This window comes from Meles meles, chromosome 1, assembly GCF_922984935.1.
Source record: "Meles meles chromosome 1, mMelMel3.1 paternal haplotype, whole genome shotgun sequence".
NCBI classification, from domain to species: Eukaryota; Metazoa; Chordata; class Mammalia; order Carnivora; family Mustelidae; genus Meles; species Meles meles.
This window is the reverse complement of record NC_060066.1, coordinates 162999787-163020838: the sequence shown is the minus strand read 5'-3', so window position 1 is coordinate 163020838 and position 21052 is coordinate 162999787. Positions and strand designations below refer to the sequence as shown.

Below are 21052 nucleotides of genomic sequence, written 5' to 3'. Positions count from 1 at the left end.
TCTTAATATTCTTACCACAAGACCAGGACTTACATATTGAACATCGGTCCTGGGCTGTTCTCGTTTGCCCTAGAAGAACAGGAGGTATGTTCAGCTTATTGCCACCTAGAACAGAGGCTGGTTTGGCTAACACATGGTTCTCAGAAGAATGAATGTGCCAAGAATTATTAAACACATAGATACAAAATAAATATTTGATTCTTTTTCTCAAGACACTTAAGCCTAGCTGGAAAGAGAAGCCAGGGGATGTCTGGGTGGCTCAGTCAGTTAAGTGTCTACCTTCAGCTCAGGTCATGAACCCAGGGTCCTAGGATGGAGCCCCACATTGGGCTCCCTGCTCAGGAGAGAGTCTGCTTCTCCCACTGCCTTCTGCTCCCTCTGTTTGTTCTCTTTCTCTCTGACAAATAAATAAATAAAATCTTTAAAAAATAAAAAAAAGAAAAGAAAGAGTAGCCAAAACATGCTAAAGACAAATGCAAATAGTATTTTAATCTTAGCTCTATTTAAGATTTGACTACATCTCTTTTCAAGCCCTCGGTCCTTTTTCTCCCCAGCACTAATACCACAAATTGATTTCCATCTTATTGTTGTATTAGTTAGGAAAGTTTCTTTTTGGTCCTCATCTCTCAGGGCATGAGGGCTAGAACTATTTCTTCCTCCTTCCAGGACAGTGAAGTGTTAAGTGTGAAATTAAATCTTATTTTAACAAATATAGATGGCACAGGGTGCCTGACTGGCTCAGTCAGTAGAGCATGTGACTCTTGATCTCAGGGTTGTAAATTCAAGCCCCATGCTGGGTGTAGAGATTTCTTAAAAATAAAATCTTTAAAAAGTGAAAAAAAAAAAAGTAGTGTAGATGGCAGAGTCTTCCATAAATTCCATTGTTGGAAAAGACTAAAAATGAGCCTGGTTTTATTTACAGACTCACAGAAGTCCAGTTCTGTGTATATATGAACTCAGTCACTTTACATTTAAATTATGTAATGTGTGTTTGGGGAGATGCATGGTGGTGGTAGAGCGGCTGTTTCCAGGAAGATTTCACTTTGCTGAGGGGAGTCATTTTGTATTGTGATTAGCTTTTATGCTTAGAAGTCACGTGGTTTGATAGGAATCATAGGAGATAATCAACTGGCAGGTTTCTTAGTATTTGCATGTAGAACAGAACATTAGAAAAGGACTTATGTTTGGTCTCCATGTTGACAGAGGCCCCAACTCAAAACAGTACTGGTCAGAGTGCTCCACTTTCAAAGGGGAGTGCTAGAATGCCTATTCAGAACTGCACAGGAGGTACTGAACAGCAGTTCTCTTACTCTTCATAGCCAGTTTCCACCTTGAGGAAATAAAAATGACCAGTGTTGACCCTAAAGTCCTGGAGACCAAGGAGATGCATTATCTAAACCAGGTGTTCCTAATCTGAGTTAAAGAAATGCAAGTCCCCTGTGTATCTAGACTCATGGATGGGCTTCAGAGAGTTTAACCATCTCTTCCATTCCTTTTTCCATCCCTCTCTCCCACCTTTCCTTTCCTTTCCCTCCCTCCCTCCCTCCCTCCCTTCCTTCCTTCCTCCCTTCCTCTTTTGACAGTAAACTATACATGACATAAATATATACCATTTCAACCACTGCTAGGAATACAGTTTGGTGACATTGAACACATTCACAGTGCTGTGTAACCATCACCACTGTCTAGCCCACACCTTCTCCAGCATCTCCCAAATAAATACCCATCATACTCTGTGGGTGTGTGTACACTGATTCACTTTCTGCACACATTTACAGCTCTGCTCAGAATATCAGGGACCACCGCTTTATACACTGCTGTTGGCAAGAGATGGAAAACTGGATGGATGGACACTAATTTGAGGCTGGCCCTAAAGTTCTTACATGCTCATAGCACTCCACTGCCGCTCTGAGTGTCCTCCCTCCCATGTTCAGCCAGGTGAAGGAGCCCCGTGAGGAGCATAAATCATCATCTTCCTTCTCCTCCTCCTCATCATCCCAGGTTCCTTTAGAATCTTTCTTCATTTTGACTATTTCTAGACTACATGATCTTACAGGACTCCTTTTGAGAACAAGTTGATTTTGGGGAAATATGCTACCAACTTGAACTTCCTAAAGGTCAATCTTTTGTTTGTTTCTTTTTTTTTTTTTTTTTTTTTTTTTTTTTTTTTTTTTTTTTTATTTATTTTTTTTCAGCGTAACAGTATTCATTCTTTTTGCACAACACCCAGTGCTCCATGCAAAACGTGCCCTCCCCATCACCCACCACCTGTTCCCCCAACCTCCCACCCCTGACCCTTCAAAACCCTCAGGTTGTTTTTCAGAGTCCATAGTCTCTTATGGTTCGCCTCCCCTCCCCAATGTCCATAGCCCCCTCCCCCTCTCCCAATCCCACCTCCCCCCAGCAACCCCCAGTTTGTTTTGTGAGATTAAGAGTCATTTATGGTTTGTCTCCCTCCCAATCCCATCTTGTTTCATGTATTCTTCTCCTATCCCCCTACCCCCCCATGTTGCTTCTCCATGTCCTCATATCAGGGAGATCATATGATAGTTGTCTTTCTCCGATTGACTTATTTCACTAAGCATGATACGCTCTAGTTCCATCCACGTCGTCGCAAATGGCAAGATTTCATTTCTTTTGATGGCTGCATAGTATTCCATTGTGTATATATACCACATCTTCTTGATCCATTCATCTGTTGATGGACATCTAGGTTCTTTCCATAGTCTGGCTATTGTAGACATTGCTGCTATAAACATTCGGGTACACGTGCCCCTTCGGATCACTATGTTTGTATCTTTAGGGTAAATACCCAGTAGTGCAATTGCTGGGTCATAGGGTAGTTCTATTTTCAACATTTTGAGGAACCTCCATGCTGTTTTCCAGAGTGGTTGCACCAGCTTGCATTCCCACCAACAGTGGAGGAGGGTTCCCCTTTCTCCACATCCTCGCCAGCATCTGTCATTTCCTGACTTGTTAATTTTAGCCATTCTGACTGGTGTGAGGTGATATCTCATTGTGGTTTTGATTTGTATTTCCCTGATGCCGAGTGACGTGGAGCACTTTTTCATGTGTCTGTTGGCCATCTGGATGTCTTCTTTGCAGAAATGTCTGTTCATGTCCTCTGCCCATTTCTTGATTGGATTGTTTGTTCTTTGGGTGTTGAGTTTGCTAAGTTCCTTATAGATTTTGGATACTAGCCCTTTATCTGATATGTCGTTTGCAAATATCTTCTCCCATTCTGTCAGCTGTCTTTTGGTTTTGTTAACTGTTTCCTTTGCTGTGCAAAAGCTTTTGATCTTGATGAAATCCCAATAGTTCATTTTCGCCCTTGCTTCCCTTGCCTTTGCCGTTGTTCCTAGGAAGATGTTGCTGCGGCTGAGGTCGAAGAGGTTGCTGCCTGCATTCTCCTCAAGGATTTTGATGGATTCCTTTCTCACATTGAGGTCCTTCATCCATTTGGAGTCTATTTTCGTGTGTGGTGTAAGGAAGTGGTCCAATTTCATTTTTCTGCATGTGGCTGTCCAATTTTCCCAGCACCATTTATTGAAGAGGCTGTCTTTTTTCCATTGGACATTCTTTCCTGCTTTGTCAAAGATGAGTTGACCATAGAGTTGAGGGTCGATTTCTGGGCTCTCTATTCTGTTCCACTGGTCTATGTGTCTGTTTTTGTGCCAGTACCATGCTGTCTTGATGATGACAGCTTTGTAATAGAGCTTGAAGTCCGGAATTGTGATGCCACCAACTTTGACTTTGTTCTTCAATATTCCTTTGGCTATTCGAGGTCTTTTCTGGTTCCATATAAATTTTAGGATTATTTGTTCCATTTCTTTGAAAAAAATGGATGGTATTTTGATAGGGATTGCATTAAATGTGTAGATTGCTTTAGGTAGCATAGACATTTTCACAATATTTATTCTTCCAATCCAGGAGCATGGAACATTTTTCCATTTTTTTGTGTCTTCCTCAATTTCTTTCATGAGTACTTTATAATTTTCTGTGTATAGATTCTTAGTCTCTTTGGTTAGGTTTATTCCTAGGTATCTTATAGTTTTGGGTACAATTGTAAATGGGATTGACTCCTTAATTTCTCTTTCTTCAGTCTTGTTGTTGGTGTACAGAAATGCAACTGATTTCTGTGCATTGATTTTATATCCTGACACTTTACTGAATTCCTGTACAAGTTCTAGCAGTTTTGGAGTGGAGTCTTTTGGGTTTTCCACATATAGTATCATATCATCTGCGAAGAGTGATAGTTTGACTTCTTCTTTACCAATTTGGATGCCTTTAATTTCTTTTTGTTGTCTGATTGCTGAGGCTAGGACTTCTAGTACTATGTTGAATAGCAGTGGTGATAATGGACATCCCTGCCGTGTTCCTGACCTTAACGGAAAAGCTTTCAGTTTTTCTCCATTGAGAATGATATTTGCGGTGGGTTTTTCATAGATGGCTTTGATAATATTGAGGTATGTGCCCTCTATCCCCACACTTTGAAGAGTTTTGATCAGGAAGGGATGCTGTACTTTGTCAAATGCTTTTTCAGCATCTATTGAGAGTATCATATGGTTCTTGTTCTTTCTTTTATTAATGTGTTCTATCACATTGATTGATTTGCGGATGTTGAACCAACCCTGCAGCCCTGGAATAAATCCCACTTGATCGTGGTGAATAATCCTTTTAATGTACTGTTGAATCCTATTGGCTAGTATTTTGGTGAGAATTTTTGCGTCTGTGTTCATCAAGGATATTGGTCTGTAGTTCTCTTTTTTGGTGGGATCCTTGTCTGGTTTTGGGATCAAGGTGATGCTGGCCTCATAAAATGAGTTTGGAAGTTTTCCTTCCGTTTCTATTTTTTGGAACAGTTTCAGGAGAATAGGAATGAGTTCTTCTTTAAATGTTTGGTAGAATTCCCCTGGGAAGCCGTCTGGCCCTGGGCTTTTGTTTGTTTGGAGATTTTTGATGACTGTTTCAATCTCCTTACTGGTTATGGGCCTGTTCAGGTTTTCGATTTCTTCCTGGTTCAGTTGTGGTAGTTTATATGTCTCTAGGAATGCATCCATTTCTTCCAGATTGTCCAATTTGTTGGCGTAGAGTTGCTCATAGTATGTTCTTATAATTGTCTGTATTTCTTTGGTGTTAGTTGTGATCTCTCCTCTTTCATTCATGATTTTATTGATTTGGGTCCTTTCTCTTTTCTTTTTGATGAGTCTGGCCAGGGGTTTATCAATCTTATTGATTCTTTCAAAGAACCAGCTCCTAGTTTCATTGATTTTTTCTATTGTTTTTTTGGTTTCTATTTCATTGATTTCTGCTCTGATCTTTGTGATTTCTCTTCTCCTGCTGGGTTTAGGGTTTCTTTCTTGTTCTTTCTCCAGCTCCTTTACGTGTAGGGTTAGGTTGTGTACTTGAGACCTTTCTTGTTTCTTGAGAAAGGCTTGTACCGCTATATATTTTCCTCTCAGGACTGCCTTTGCTGTGTCCCACAGATTTTGAACTGTTGTGTTTTCATTATCATTTGTTTCCATGAATTTTTTCAATTCTTCTTTAATTTCCTGGTTAACCCATTCATTCTTTAGAAGGATGCTGTTTAGTCTCCATGTATTTGGGTTCTTTCCAGCTTTCGTCTTGTGATTGAGTTCTAGCTTCAGAGCATTGTGGTCTGAAAATATGCAGGGAATAATTCTAATCTTTTGATACCGGTTGAGACCTGATTTGTGACCCAGGATGTGATCTATTCTGGAGAAGGTTCCATGTGCACTAGAGAAGAATGTGTATTCTGTTGCTTTGGGATGAAATGTTCTGAATATATCTGTGATGTCCATCTGGTCCAGTGTGTCATTTAAGGCCTTTATTTCCTTGTTGATCTTTTGCTTGGATGATCTGTCCATTTCAGTGAGGGGAGTGTTAAAGTCCCCTACTATTATTGTATTATTATTGATGTGTTTCTTTGATTTTGTTATTAATTGGTTGATATAGTTGGCTGCTCCCACGTTAGGGGCATAGATATTTAAAATTGTTAGATCTTCTTGTTGGACAGACCCTTTGAGTAGGATATAGTGTCCTTCCTCATCTCTTATTATAGTCTTTGGCTTAAAATCTAATTGATCTGATATAAGGATTGCCACCCCAGCTTTCTTCTGATGCCCATTAGCATGGTAAATTGTTTTCCACCCCCTCACTTTCAATCTGGAGGTGTCTTCGCGTCTAAAATGAGTTTCTTGTAGGCAACATACTGATGGGTTTTGTTTTTTTATCCATTCTGATACCCTGTGTCTTTTGATTGGAGCATTTAGCCCATTAACATTCAGGGTAACTATTGAGAGATATGAATTTAGTGCCATTAGTAGCCTGTAAGGTGACTGTTACTGTATATTGTCTCTGCACCTTTCTGATCTACTACTTTTAGGCTCTCTCTTCCCTTAGAGGACCCCTTTCAATATTTCCTGGAGAGCTGGTTTGGTGTTTGCAAATTCTTTCAGTTTTTGTTTGTCCTGGAAGCTTTTGATCTCTCCTTCTATTTTCAATGATAGCCTAGCTGGATAGAGTATTCTTGGCTGCATGTTTTTCTCGTTGAGTGCTCTGAATATATCATGCCAGCTCTTTCTGGCCTGCCAGGTCTCTGTGGATAAGTCTGCCGCCAATCTAATATTTTTACCATTGTATGTTACTGATTTCTTTTCTCGGGCTGCTTTCAGGATTTTCTCTTTGTCACTAAGACTTGTAAATTTTACTATTAGGTGACGGGGTGTGGACCTATTCTTGTTGACTTTGAGGGGGGTTCTCTGCATCTCCTGGATTTTAATGCTTGTTCCCTTTGCCATATTAGGGAAATTCTCTCCAATGATTCTCTCCAATAGACCCTCTGCTCCCCTCTCTGTTTCTTCTTCTTCTGGAATCCCAATTATTCTAATGTTGTTTTGTCTTATGGTGTCACTTATCTCTCGAATTCTCTCCTCATGGTCCAGTAGCTGTTTGTCCCTCTTTTGCTCGGCTTCCTTATTCTCTGTCATTTGGTCTTCTATATCACTAATTCTTTCTTCTGCCTCATTGATCCTAGCAGTGAGAGCCTCCATTTTTGATTGCACCTCATTAATAGCTTTTTTGATTTCAACTTGGTTAGATTTTAGTTCTTTAATTTCTCCAGAAAGGGCTTTAATATCTCCAGAGAGGGTTTCTCTAATATCTTCCATGCCTTTTTCGAGCCCGGCTAGAATGTTCAGAATCGTCATTCTGAACTCTTGATCTGACATAGTACCAATGTCTGTGTTGATTAGGTCCCTAGCCTTCGGTACTGTCTCTTGTTCTTTTGTTTGTGGTGATTTTTTCCGCCTTGTCATTTTGTCCAGATAAGAGGATATGAAGGATCAAATAAACTACTAAAAGGGTGGCAAAGACCCCGGAAAAATGCGCTGTAACCAAATCAGAAGAGACCCCAAATTGTGGGGGGGGGGGGGGAAGGGGATAAAAAACAGGTTCTGAAAAAAAAGAAAAAAAAAAAAAAAGAAAAGAAAAAAAATTAAAAAATAAAACAAATAAAAAAATATAAAAAAGAAAGAAAAAATATATATATTTAGATGAACTAGTCAAAAAACGTTAAAAAAGAAAAGGGTAAAAGTTTTTAAAAAAATTTAGCAGAAGAAGAAAAAAAAAAAAAGAAAAAAAAATTGAAAAAAGAAAAAAAAATAAAAAATTGAAAAAAGAAAAAAAATTGAAGTAGCCGCAAGACTAAAGAATCATGGGGAGAAAGCCATGAGTTCCGTGCTTTGCTTTCTCCTCCTCTGGAATTGCTCTGCTGTCTTAGGAATTGAATCTGCTTTCTCCTTGATAGATGAACTTCGTCCTGGCTGGATATTTTGTTGATCTTCTGGGGGAGGGGCCTGTTGTAGTGACTCTCAAGTGTCTTTGCCCGAGGCGGGATTGCACCGCCCTTACCGGCGGCCGGACTAAGTAATCGGCTCGGGTTCGCTTTTGGGAGCTTCTGTTCCCTGAACGCTTTCCGTAGAGTTCCGGAGGACGGGAATGAAAATGGCGGCCTCCCAGTCTCCGGCCCGGAGGAGCCGAGAGCCTGGGGCCCCACTCCTCAGTGCGCCCCCAGAGGACAGCACCCAATCACTCCCGTATCCCCAGCCTCTAGCCACGCTCCGAGCTCACCCAGCCCGCGACCAGTTCAAGGTAACCCCGAGCTGAGAGTTCAGCCCTTGGCTCTGTCTTTGCAGCCGGTTTCTCCGTTCTAATACCTGCGAGCTCTCCGACACTCCGACACCCCCGATCCTTCTGTGACCTTGCGGGGCCTGGGGCCACGCTGGCCCCGCGTGGGCTTCACCCCGGTTTAGCCCCTGGAGCAATGTCCCTCAGTGGAACAGACTTTTAAAAGTCCTGATTTTGTGCTCCGTTGCTCCGCCGCTTGCCGGGAGCCGGCCCCTCCCCCCGCGGTCTATCTTCCCGTCGTTTTAGATTCACTTCTCCGCCAGTCCTACCTTTCAGAAAGTGGTTGATTTTCTGTTTCTAGAGTTGCTGTTCTTCTCTTCGCTCTCCCGTTGGATTTGTAGGTGTTTGCTATGTTTAGATAAGCTATCGAGCTGATCTCCTGTTACCTGATGTAGTCTCAGGCTGCTACTTCTCCGCCATCTTGACTCCTCCTTCCTGTTTGTTTCTTTATTCGTTTCCTTCCAGAGCTCACCAAAGAGGTCACTGTAGCTCTCAGGTGTTTTGGTTTTGGTTCATGGTTGGTGAGAAGGGTTGGCCATAGAGGAGTGACTTTACAGCTTCTACTTCATCTCTCCCTCTGCCACCAGTCTTCAGTGTAAGGATAGGAAATAATGGGGTGGGATGGAAAAAAACAAAACAAAACAAAAAAAACCCAAAAAACCGGGGCCTAGAAGCTAGAGGGCCAGGGATTCCCCACGCTCTAGTTCTGTAGGCTTCAGTGAATTGAATATCTTACCTTAGAAAATACAGCCATCACTTGAAGCCATAACCACCCCACAAATGTAAGAGGGAATTGCAGTTAATAATCATTCAGCCACTGTGATAGAATAGGAAGTACATGACTCTTCTTATTTTATTAATGAGACGAAAATTATAGCATAAACACAAATTTCAAACTTTAAAAATTACCCGAGGTTCACATCGCAGCTGCTCCTTTTCCTGGTTAAATCACCATTTTCTTCTGTATAAATTAAGGATGACAAGACCAATATCTATCTTGCAAATACTTAGAAACTTTTTCTGTAGGTTTGCTTTAAGGAATAAACTTTATAGCAGTATCTGCCCTATAGTGAACATTTGGTAAGTGGCAGTTATGATTAATGTTAGTAATAATAAAATGCCACAAGAAATGATTGACTGACAGACGCCTGTTTCACCAAAATAGTGTACAGATTCTTAAAACACTGGATATGGCTCTTGAGTTCAATTCTCTATAGTACCTTTTGCTCTTGTGCCCATCAAGTGGGGTGCTTCGGCCATCTTATCTCACCCTTGGAGTGATGGAGAGATGAAAATGGAGCATCTAGCCCTGGTGCTGTTTGGCTTCTTTCCCCACTGGGTGGTATCATGGCAGCCTGTAATCCATATGGCGTTTCCTGACGCTTATGGCTCTGGGAGATGTTTAGAAAGACTGAAGATCGCATTGCAAAGTGTCACATGCCCAAGGATTGTGGTTATTGCATGAACCTGTGAACCCCAGGGAGCTACAAAAACAGCTTGTGATTGAATTCCTTAAAACATTTTTGTTTTGTTTTGCTTATGCCTTAATGTTTTTTTTTCCCCTTTTAGACAGAGTACATGCTTTAAAAAAAATCCTAATTGTATGTTTGCTTAATGGTGTATAATTATATATCAAGTAAATATATAATTATGGAGTACTTTAAATTAATATTATTTACTTGATTGATTTAATGATTGTGGAGCTTTTAGCCTATTGTGCTAAGAACAATTTAGCCAACTTTTAGCTGAGACTCATTACAGATACTGACATTTAAAGTGTTTGTATGATTGACAGACAGCTTCTAAGAGGTTTAAAAATACTTCCAGGAAAAACCGTTTTTTTTAATACTTTTACATGATTGCAACCTAAAACAACAACAAAATTGACTCACTTGTTCCTTCCCTGAGTGATTATACATGTGGACAAATCTCAACACAAGATATGATTGCCAAATGGGGTACATTCCTTTGTTTTTTCACTCATTCATTCACTCAGCAAACACCTACTGAGCACCTGCCATTCAACTGACACATGGACACGACTCTGGGGTGACAAAATGAGTAAGTTTGGTGTCTCTTCTCATGGGGCTTAGTGTCTAGAGGGGTAGACGGATGCAAACAGTTAATTTGAGTACAATTGGAAAATAAGCTGGCATTCACCATGCTTATATTGTGCTACTTAATTCTCCTAACAGTCTTGTAAACCTCATTTTCACTTTACACACGAGAGATTTTAAGCTCTGAGAGATCAGTAACTTGACTAACGTTAATCAGGTTGTAAGCGTTAAAAAGCAAAGGTGAAAACCCAGCCCATGGGTTCAACCGTGTTGTTCAACTGATAAAAGCTTTAGTAGATGAGAGTGGACAAGAACATGTGTACAAAGACCTACGTTAATGAAAATTTCTGCCTCTGGGTCTTAAAGAAACTCTCAGAGACAAAAGAGCACTTGAATTTGGGTTTTAAACAATGAATGTACACTTACAAAGGGAAGAAAAACATGGGAGACAAGAACTAGCTTATACAAATGTACACTTTGCAATTTCTCCGATGGCAAAATTTGTCTTCCCAACTATTCTTTTTCTTTTCTTTTTTTTTTAAATCCATATATCATTTCTGTTCCTTGAGAACACGTCAGTGGGGAATCCATTTGAGTTAAAAAATGGACCAAGCACAGCCCTGATTCGTATTGGGTAGAAGGGGGCAAGCTGATATAGAGTCTAAATTGACAGACGGCCAGTAGAGGGTCACCCCGGATTGTTTGGTAGCTGTGTGAAGTGTTTCATGTACAATCACTCAGCTGTGTGAAGTGTTTCAACGACTTTGTTTACTAAAATCACACCCATCATTGCCAAAAGATACGGGTAAGTGAGTCATTACCCTACAATCATCTTATAGAAAAATGTTACAAATTAAGCTAAAGAAATGCACTTTCTTGACAACGCCAGAACAGGGAACTCTAGGTGTTTGTCTTTGGATGTCACTCTAGAGAGACCACACCTCATTTCCCATTTATATTTTGACTAGTGATTATCTGGTTACCAGAAAAGGGCAACCAAATAGATGACCCCAGCCTCCCTCTCCCCACTATTAAACATTAAGAATTTGAGACATTTGGGGTTTCTTAGGCCAGCGGTGGTAGTGTTTCAGAGTATTTTCTGGTGACACCATCCTCATAAAAACCTAGTCTTTCTCCAGAATTCCTTACCTCAGTAAATGGCACCTGCCATCCTTTTATCCAGCCATTCAGGCTGGAAACCTAGGGGTCACCCTTGACTCTTTCCCCCTCATCTCTTAAGTATACCCCTCCACACTCACTGCCCCCATATGATCAGTCTCCAGGTCATACACATACAGGTATTCCACCTCGTCTACTAATTCTTGAATCCCTCAAGTCCCACTGGCACTCATCTGGCCTAAGTCGCCATCATCCCTGACTTGGACTCCTCAGCAGCCTCCTGGCTGCTCTTCCTGGCTACTCTCACGGCATCCACATCCATTCTCCACACTGGATCTTGAGACATCTTTGGGAAATGCAGATGAGAGTCACTCTCCTTAAATATTCTCCCAGCTCCTAACAGACCTTGAGTGATCTGGCCCTTTAGATAAGTAGACTTATCTACCCTGTAGATATCTACAGGGTAGGTAAGATAAGTGCACATTCTTATCACACAGGGTTTCATTCATTTTATTCAAACATATCTGACTTTATCTGAACCCAGGGCTTTGCACTGGTGGTTACCTGATACAATACTGATCCTAATAACTAACATGCCTTAATCACTTTGTGTGTGTCAGATACTGAGCTGAGCCCTTGAAATACATCCTCATGTACTAACCACATCCTGTGAGGTAGGTAAGTAGGTACCACTCACCACATTTTATGAAGGAAGAAAAGCTAAAAGAGGTCATAGAGTTTGCCCAAGTCTAAACTTCTCCTTATCTTTGTTACCTAAATTAGTAAATATCTTATCAGTTGGGGTTCATGCCTACTATTTTGAATCAGTGAAAATCTCGACCTTGTTGTCTACTCTTGTTGCCCAGTGATTGATATTCAGAAGATCTGGGTTGCAGTGCTGGTACTGACCAACAGTATGACTTTAGACAAGGCAACCTCTGAGAGTCAGTTTTCTCATCTGTAGAATGGGGATCACATTAATACCTGACTTGTATGACTATGGTACAGCTCATAACCAAACAGAATTCCAGGAACATAGTCAATGCTCTGTAATGGGTTAAAGGAACACATGTATTAGATGAATGAAAATACCGAGAATTGCCCCCATGGAGTTCTGAGTTCTCTCTTTAAGACTGAAAGAAATAAGAGCTCTGAACAAGGGTATCTTTGGCTTACTCTGCAGCTCTTTTCATGTTCTCATGAGAGCTAGGGTAAAATTAGGGATAATGTAGGATTTATAAGGTAATACTGTAATTAAGTATATAATAGGCAGGTCAAACATTTTATTTTGTTTATTTTTTTTTTTTGAAGATTTTATTTATTTGACAGAGAGAGAGAGAGCGATCACAAGTAGGCAGAGAGAGGCAGGCAGAGAGAGACGGGGAAGGAGGCTCCCTGCCAAGCAGAGAGCCCGATGTGGGGCCGTATCCCCGGACTCTGGGATCATGACCCGAGCTGAAGGCAGAGGCTTAACCCACTGAGCCACCCAGGTGCCCCCAAACATTTTATACTTAATAGAAATTAAATGCAACCTCACAGAATTTAAAAAAAAATCCAAACATATAGTTTAAATGGTCTATTTTATTTTTTTAAAGAGAGAACATACGTGCATGTGTGTGTGCATGCCCAGGTGTAGGGGAGTGGGGGGGAGAGGAGCAGAGGGCAAGAGAGGGAGAGACAGAATCTCAAGCAGATTCTGTGCAGAGTGCAGAGCCCAATGCAGGGCTTGATCTCACGACCCTGAGGTCATGACCTGAGTTGAAATCAAGAGTTTGTCTCTTCACTGACTGAGCCACCCAGGTACCCTTAAATGATATATTTTTACTTAAAATGTACTTCAAAATGTGTTTTTAATGCCTTTAGTGGATGGAATTTTTTAATTAAGGAATTGTTATATTAAACAAGTCTTCCGTGTTTGGACCCTGTTCCCATCTCTTCCTTCTATATTAAAAGAGCATGTGGTATCATATACCAGAAGTTGTTGTGATAACATCTTATGGAGAGGAGTCGCTTGGGGAATTCATTTCCTTTTGCTCTGTGCCCCTAGGTCTCAGAGTGCAGTTGGCCCATCAGGCAGGCCCCCAGTCTACACAACCTTTTTGCTGTGTGTCGGAATATGTATAATTGGCTACTACAGAATCCCAAAAACGTCTGTGTTGTCCACTGCTTGGTGAGTAATCTTCATTACTGTTGTTAATGTCATTTGTGGTAGGTAGGTTTGGTTTGGCCAAGTACAGCTGGCTCTGTACAGACTGGTGGACAGATAACATTTAAGCTGAATAAGCATTTATCGAATCCCTACTTAGGAATTAGGTAATGTGAGGGATATAAAAATGAGGGAGGAATTTATTATTCTTGCTTTAAAACTTGAGTACTCTTGAGAGAGGCAGATACATACATATAGTACAGGGCCTCTAGAATGTGCTAAGTATTATAAAAGAGGTAGACACAAGGACTGAAGAAAAGGAAGAAGTAGAAGAAGTCGACACAGGCAGAAATACCATTAAGTTCTGTGTGAATAAAATTGACAAACACATTGGAATATTTATCATTTCTTTTCGTTCTTGAGTAAAAATGAAATAAGAAGACCCCTCTGCTCTTGCACATGGTCATGTAGATTGACTGTATGTTATAGCAATTCCTAGTGGAAGTGATGACTTTCCTGACCCCTGACTTCTTAGGGTCCCTTTCCCCAACTCTCTTCTGGTGGCTTCTTATCTATTGTTTAAAACTCAACTCTGGTGAAATATTTTTGACTCGTGAGTATTTTCCCAGTATGGACATTTCCACTGTGTATCTTAATGTCTTCTATGGCATCCGCGCAATCTGGCGATCTGCTTGTTTTCACACTAGACTATAAGCATCTCACAGGCAAGAACTGTGTCTTCTTTACCTTTGCACCCGGTCTGAAAGGTTTGAATAAGTGATTGCATACATGAACAAATGGACAAACAGGTGGAACCTGAGCATAAATACTAGAACTATTCATTGCTTCTAGAAATGTCAGGGCGTATTTTTTTTTTTTTTTTTTTTTTTTGCTCTAGGATTACCTGATTTTCTCCCTCCTTAAGAGCCAGTTGGCTAAAAGAGGGAAAAAATCTAAAGAACACACTTTCTTCTTTCCATCTCATGTTCTCAGACTCTTGACAACAAAGAAAAAGCACTTGGTGTTCATAGAAGTTTAATGTGAAAGGCCAAAGGGTTTTCTTGTGGAAGCACAGCAGATTGTGCAACAGAACAGATTACTTTCAGGGACTAAGCAGCCTGTAGGCACCCTGGTGATTTTCTCTTTACTCAAGAACTTTCTAAAAAATTTGGAGAGCCAGAGTCTGACAGCTTTGTAAGAGACAATGGCTTAAGAGATACCAGAGGCTTCTGGTTCTTGTGATACAATCATGAAGAATCAAAAGGCAACAAAGAAGAAAAAGAAGCAGACAAAAGATTATGACACCATCGGCTGCTCTCTAGCTCACTGGAAAATGATGTGCATGAGTCGTACGTCTGTATCAAGTCTCGGGAAATGCAATTGAAGCTGAAAGTGGGAGCTTTTATTTTTATCATGTATATTTCTCTCTTATTAAAAATAATAAGCATATACTCATCTTTCCATAAAAAACTAGTTAAACTTTGAAAAAGACTTGTGTGGTAGGTAAAAGGAGGGGACACATATCCCAAGAGCCATGAAACAGGTAAGAGTATCAAGAAGGCTAAATCTAAAAGGAATGAAGATTAAGAAAAATGTCTTTAAAAAAAAAAACTGTCCTTGGAATAAGGACAATAACAAATGCTTAAGGCATGTGGTATAATCTTAACTCCTTTATTCTGTTTTCTCTATCAGGGAAACAGATGTCGGGCTAGGAAGGGAGTAACAATGATCATTAAGACAAGCTGATGGGTAGTGAGATATGAAAAGAGCTTCACAGTACTTAAAAATAATCCACTCTCTAGACTTAAATTCTGTGACAGAATGCCGAGAGCGCTTGGAAAAGCAATCATGGACACCTTATGTAATATGAGGAAACAGGAAATAGAGGTGCCAAGCAAACAAAGACAGGGGAGTTTTTTCAAAAGATGGAGGAGATTGATCCTGGAAAGTTACAGGCTGGTGAACCTGATGGCAATTCAAGGCAAAATTCTAATCTAAGTCTTTGCACAGATGATTTTAAACTCTTAGGAAAAAGAAGTCCTCATTGCTTCATTATGAATACAAGTATCAAAACAACTGAACTTTTTATTTTTTTTATTTTTATTTTTTTAAAGATTTTATTTATTTATTTGACACACAGAGAGAGATCACAAGTAGGCAGAGAGGCAGGCAGAGAGAGAGAGAGCGAGGAGGAAGCAGGCTTCCTGCTGAGCAGAGAGCCCGATGCGGGGTCCGATCCCAGGACCCTGAGATCATGACCTGAGCCGAAGGCAGCGGCTTAACCCACTGAGCCACCCAGGCACCCCAAAACAACTGAACTTTTGCAACAAGGCCAATAGATTAGTAGGGACAGTTTATTGGATTCCTGAAAGATATTTTCCAATTTCTTATAATTAAGATAGAGGAATCTGGGCTAGGCTGTTATACATTGAGTTGGATTTTGGCTCAGTATCTGCTTCCAAAAGTAGGTGATTAATGAATCAGTATCCTTCCAGGGTTTGGTTGCTCTTTTAATTAAAAACATTGATGATGATACGAAGATCAAGCTTACCAATTTTCTCGGAACTGGGAAGGTCATATAATGAATCTGGATTTTAAAAGCCATTGCAGGTTGGTTGTTTAACAGAAGCTAACAATGAGAAATTAAACACAGAATAAATGTAAAGTCCCTAATCTTATTGTAAAAGATGAAATATTTTTGTGTCTTAGCTTAACACATAATTTGAAAAAGAACTAGGGGTTTTAGTGGATAGGAAGATCAATAAGAGCTTGTGGTGTGACTTAGCCTGCATATAAACTGCTTTAGCCTGGGGTTATGTTAGTAAAAGCATAGTGTCCAGATTAAGGAAGATGATATTTCTTTTTTCCTCTCTAGTGTGGCTGGAGTATATCTCATATCTTGTATTTCACATCTGGATAACACATTTAAGGTTGTTGTTTTAAAATGAGTCTGTGCAGAAAAAGTTTGCCAAATGACATCTGTGAAAATGGAATATCAAATGGGGAAGAATCAAAGGAACTGTGTATTGGTTGGGATTCTTTAGAGAAACAGAGCCAACATATAATGTATTTATTATAGGAATTGGCTCATGCAGTTACAGAGGCTGAAAGGTCCCACAATTTATTTGCTCTCTGCAAGCTAAAGAACCAGAAAAGCTGGCAGTGTAATTCAGTCTGAGTCCAAGGCCTGAGAACCAGAGGCTCTGATGTCTCAGGGGAGAAGAAGGTAGACATTTCTAGTTCAAGAACATAGAAAATTTGCCCTTCTTTACTTTTTGGTTCTATTTGGGTCCTCAAGAGATTAGATGATGCCCACTCATGTTGATGAAGGTGTTTCTTTTTTTGCTCACTCTACTGAATCAAATGCTGATCTCCTTTAGAAGCACCCTCATAGACACATCCAGAAGTAATATTTTACCAGCTATCTGAGCATCCCTTAACCCGGTCAAGTTGACACACAATATTAGCCGTCATAGATTGGGTGTGTTTTTAACCTCGAAAACAGAAGAGTTGGTGGAAAGGGAGGATATTTCAGACATGTGAAAGGCTTTCCCCGGGAGAAAGAAGTAGGCTTAATTTTTTCTGACAGAAGGAAGAATCAGGATCACTGAGTGGAATAGACTTCAAGCTGAACGTATTCAGGACAAAAACTTTGTAACCTGGACTGAGCTTCTTCGAGCAGCAGCAAACTCCGTGTGATTTAAAGTATTCTAGAAGAACCTGGGTCACCATCTATCGGAAATGTTACTGCATATAGTTCTCCATTGAATGTTGTTGAATCATGTAAATCTTCTTTATTTTCTCTGATTCTAAGAACATACCTTGAGTGAAATATATACATAGCATATTCCAAAAAGCAGTATTTCCCAAATCTGTGAACTCTACCTCCGGCCTGCAACCAAGAGATCTCAACTACCAGTTCTGATCTTACAAGATCAAAGTTATTTAAGATTTGATTATTTTTCAGTAAATATATACAAATTAAACTTACATTGCTTGGTTTCTTAGGTTAGTAGAGTTAATTTTGCCCTAAGAATAATTTTGCCCTCACTGCGTTGTGATTTGAAGATGTGGGACAGAGTTTGGTTTTCAAATGCACAATTTTTAACTGAAAATCATTCTGTTAAGAGGAATTCTCCCTTTTCTCCCCTCTTTTCACTGCAAGCACAGCCCTTCTCCGTGGTGAGTGGCTGATTGGACCATGTCTGTTTATGGGCCAATGAATCACATGTATACATAAAGTGTTTATGTATCTTTCTTGGCAGGATGGAAGGGCAGCATCGTCAATTCTGGTCGGTGCTATGTTCATTTTCTGTAACCTCTACTCTACTCCTGGCCCTGCCGTACGGTTGTTATACGCAAAGCGACCCGGAATCGGGCTATCGCCGTCCCACAGGAGGTAAAGTAAGCTAGATGCAGAGTAGGCCCAGATGTTTCTAAACTGCTGTCATGCACTTAAAAAAAGGAAAACCCTTTTTAGGTAATTGACTTATTATATTCCCATTAGTCACAATTTCTTCCTTTCTCTTATTTTAATTGCTTCTCTTTACTTTTTTTGCATTGAAAGTGTTTCTGATGATAAATCCTAAAATTTTCCAGAGCCAGAGCAAGCAAGCCTTTAGCTGATAAATTGAATGTGTTCGATCAAATAAGAACAGATTTGCAAATATCGAGCTAGTATAAGGCTCCCATTAAGCTTTTTCATTAAATAAATATGCCTTTTCAGTTCTGTGGGGGAAATATAGGAATGTCACTAGATAAAAGCTTTCCTAAATTTTTGGCTACATCTTCTTTTGGCAGTTAATGTTTAAGAAATTAACACAGTAAATGGTTATTATAAGTTAGTCATTTACAAAAACAGACTTGATAGCAAAGAGTGGTTGTTTCTTTCTTCTGGTGTGCTTGGCACTGACAGAATGTCAATCTTCTGTTTCAGATACCTGGGCTACATGTGTGACCTCCTAGCAGACAAACCCTACCGCCCTCACTTCAAGCCTCTCACCATTAAGTCCATCACTGTCAGTCCAGTTCCCTTTTTTAACAAACAGAGAAATGGATGTCGTCCTTACTGTGACGTATTGATTGGAGAAACCAAAATATATACGACCTGTGCAGATTTTGAACGAATGAAGTAAGTTATGATACTTTTTTTTTTTAGAAGATTTTATTTGTTTGAGAGAGAGAGAGCAAGGGAGAGTGAGCACACGTAGGGAAGATAGGTAGAGGGAAGGGGAGACGCAGACTCCCCACTGAACAGGGAGAGCGATGTGGGGCTTGATCCCAGAACCCTGAGATCACAACCTGAGCTGAAGAGCAGACACTTAACCGACTGAGGCACTTGGGCACCCCAGTCATGATACATCTCTTTACTTCTTCCTGTGAATTGCCTTATTCTTCTGTAAGTTGGATCATATTCTTCCTGGGAGAACTACATTACTGTGACATGGCTGATGTTTAAAAAAAAATAAAAATTCTATGTAGGTTGTAATTATAGAAAAGCAAAGCTAAATCAAGGGATATTATAGCTCCCTCTCAAATGGAGATACAAACCAAGGGACTAGCATGAGCTATAATGAGGGTTAAGACAGTGATGGGAACAGAGGACCTGCACATTGAAGAAAGAGATGACCTTGATGAGATTTAGTGAGGATGAGGGAAAAATCAGGGATGAAAGAAGTTTCTGGGTAAGCAACAGGGTAGACAGTGATGTAATCAAAGCAGTTATAGAATCCACAATAAAGAGCAGGTGCCAGAGGGAGGTGGTAGGGGGTATGGAGAGAAGGTAGTGGATGGTAACATAAAATGAAGTTAGTTTGGAATAGGTTAAATTTGGGGATTGGTATCCAAGATACTCATAGAGCATAACAGTGCAGTTTCTATACTGGTCTTGGTTGGACATTTTTGTTCCCTCTGTCTCTACTTTAACTGTTAATTTAAAGTTAAGTGATAAATACAACATGGCTAGATGTATTTGAGGATCATGACATCTACAGGGTAGGGATGGGTAGTCAATTTATCTGGAAGTCCAGTTGGGATGAAGAGAGAGAGGACCTATCATTAGACCAACAGCATCCCATGGGAGAACCAGTTTGCACCCATGGCTGTTCTTCTGACTCTGCTCAAGATAGGAAACAGTTCTTGGGTGCAGACTTGGGCAACAGATCCCTTGGCCAAAACCACAAAGGACTCTACCTATGTGATAATACAAGATTAGACTCTTTCAATGTAAATTTTTGTCTCTGTTCAAAGAGAATACCGTGTCCAAGATGGAAAAATCTTCATTCCCTTGAGCATCACTGTGCAAGGAGATGTTGTTGTTTCCATGTACCACTTGAGGTCAACCATTGGGAGCCGGTTACAGGCTAAGGTATGGTTTTGGGAAGAATCATGGCATAAACTCTTCTGAGCCTTTAATAGGAATATTTTATTTTATGTTTTATTTAAAGGAATCTCTGTGCCCAGTGTGGAGCTTGAATTCATGACCCTGCGATCAAGAGTCTCATGCTCTCCCAGCTGAGCCAGCAAGGCATCCCTTAATATAAAGAGTATTTTAGAATCTTTTCTTGGCATTACTTTGGGTTTGAGTGGCTTGTAGTTTTAGAATTAGAAAGAGGTCTTAAAAATTACTTATGCCTATTTCCCTCGTTTTATAGGGAATGAGACTCAGAGAGGTTGTGATTTCCCGGTCCTTGGCTTGATGACTTTGCCAGAAGCTGACAGCCCTAGAACTTCTAGCAAACTTTGCTCTTTAGAAGCGTGTGCCCTTTTTTATAGTGTCCCATTTGGATCAGTGGGAGAGGAGATATTTCTATGAAGGGTGTGGGATTTAAGTAATTATATTTTTAAATTTTTTTATTACCATAACATTCACGTAACATAAAATTCATTCTTTTAATGTATATAGTACAATTATGTTTAGTATTTTCAAAAGGTTATGCAACACCACTATATAATTCCAGACCATATTTGTCATGCCCAAAAGAAGCTCTATACTTATTAGCGGCCACTGCCCATTCCCCTCTTCCATCTCCTAGGCAACCACCAATCTACTGTCTGTTTCTATAGACTTGCCTGTTTCAAACATTTCATATAAATGGAATCATACAATATGTGGTCCTTTGAGACTGGCTTCTTTCACTTAGCATGTTTCTGAAATTCACCCATGTTGTATCAGTACTTCATTCCCTTATATGGCCAAATGATATTCCATTATGGCTCTGTCACTTTCCATTAATCTCTTCATCAGTTGATGGACATTTGGGTCTTGCCTCTTCTTGGATATTATGAATAATGTAATAGGTACTTGTATTTTAATCAGGATTGTATTTAATCAGATATTTGCTAAGTGCGTACTCTATGCCAGTCATCACCTTAGGGGTGTAGGACAGACAAGAATAAGACTGTGTCCCTGCCCTTTGGGAGCTCAGCCTAGCAGGAGAAATTTATCACATATCTGAATATCCACTATCAGAGTAGAGGTAGGGTGGAATGCCACAATGGGAGTGGTTTGTTTTAGCCCATG

General features: G+C 40.1%; 1 protein-coding gene across 3 annotated transcripts in view; it reads left to right on the top strand.

The window, feature by feature from the left end:
• Positions 1 to 21052, top strand: part of DNAJC6 (DnaJ heat shock protein family (Hsp40) member C6) — a 148321-nt gene that overhangs the window by 101566 nt on the left and 25703 nt on the right. For all 3 annotated transcript variants that reach the window (XM_046018747.1, XM_046018737.1, XM_046018758.1), the window contains 4 exons: positions 13432 to 13554; positions 17796 to 17929; positions 18467 to 18661; positions 19780 to 19897. In XM_046018747.1, coding sequence (XP_045874703.1) covers positions 13432 to 13554; positions 17796 to 17929; positions 18467 to 18661; positions 19780 to 19897 — 570 coding nt within the window. The remainder of the gene's footprint in view (positions 1 to 13431; positions 13555 to 17795; positions 17930 to 18466; positions 18662 to 19779; positions 19898 to 21052) is intronic.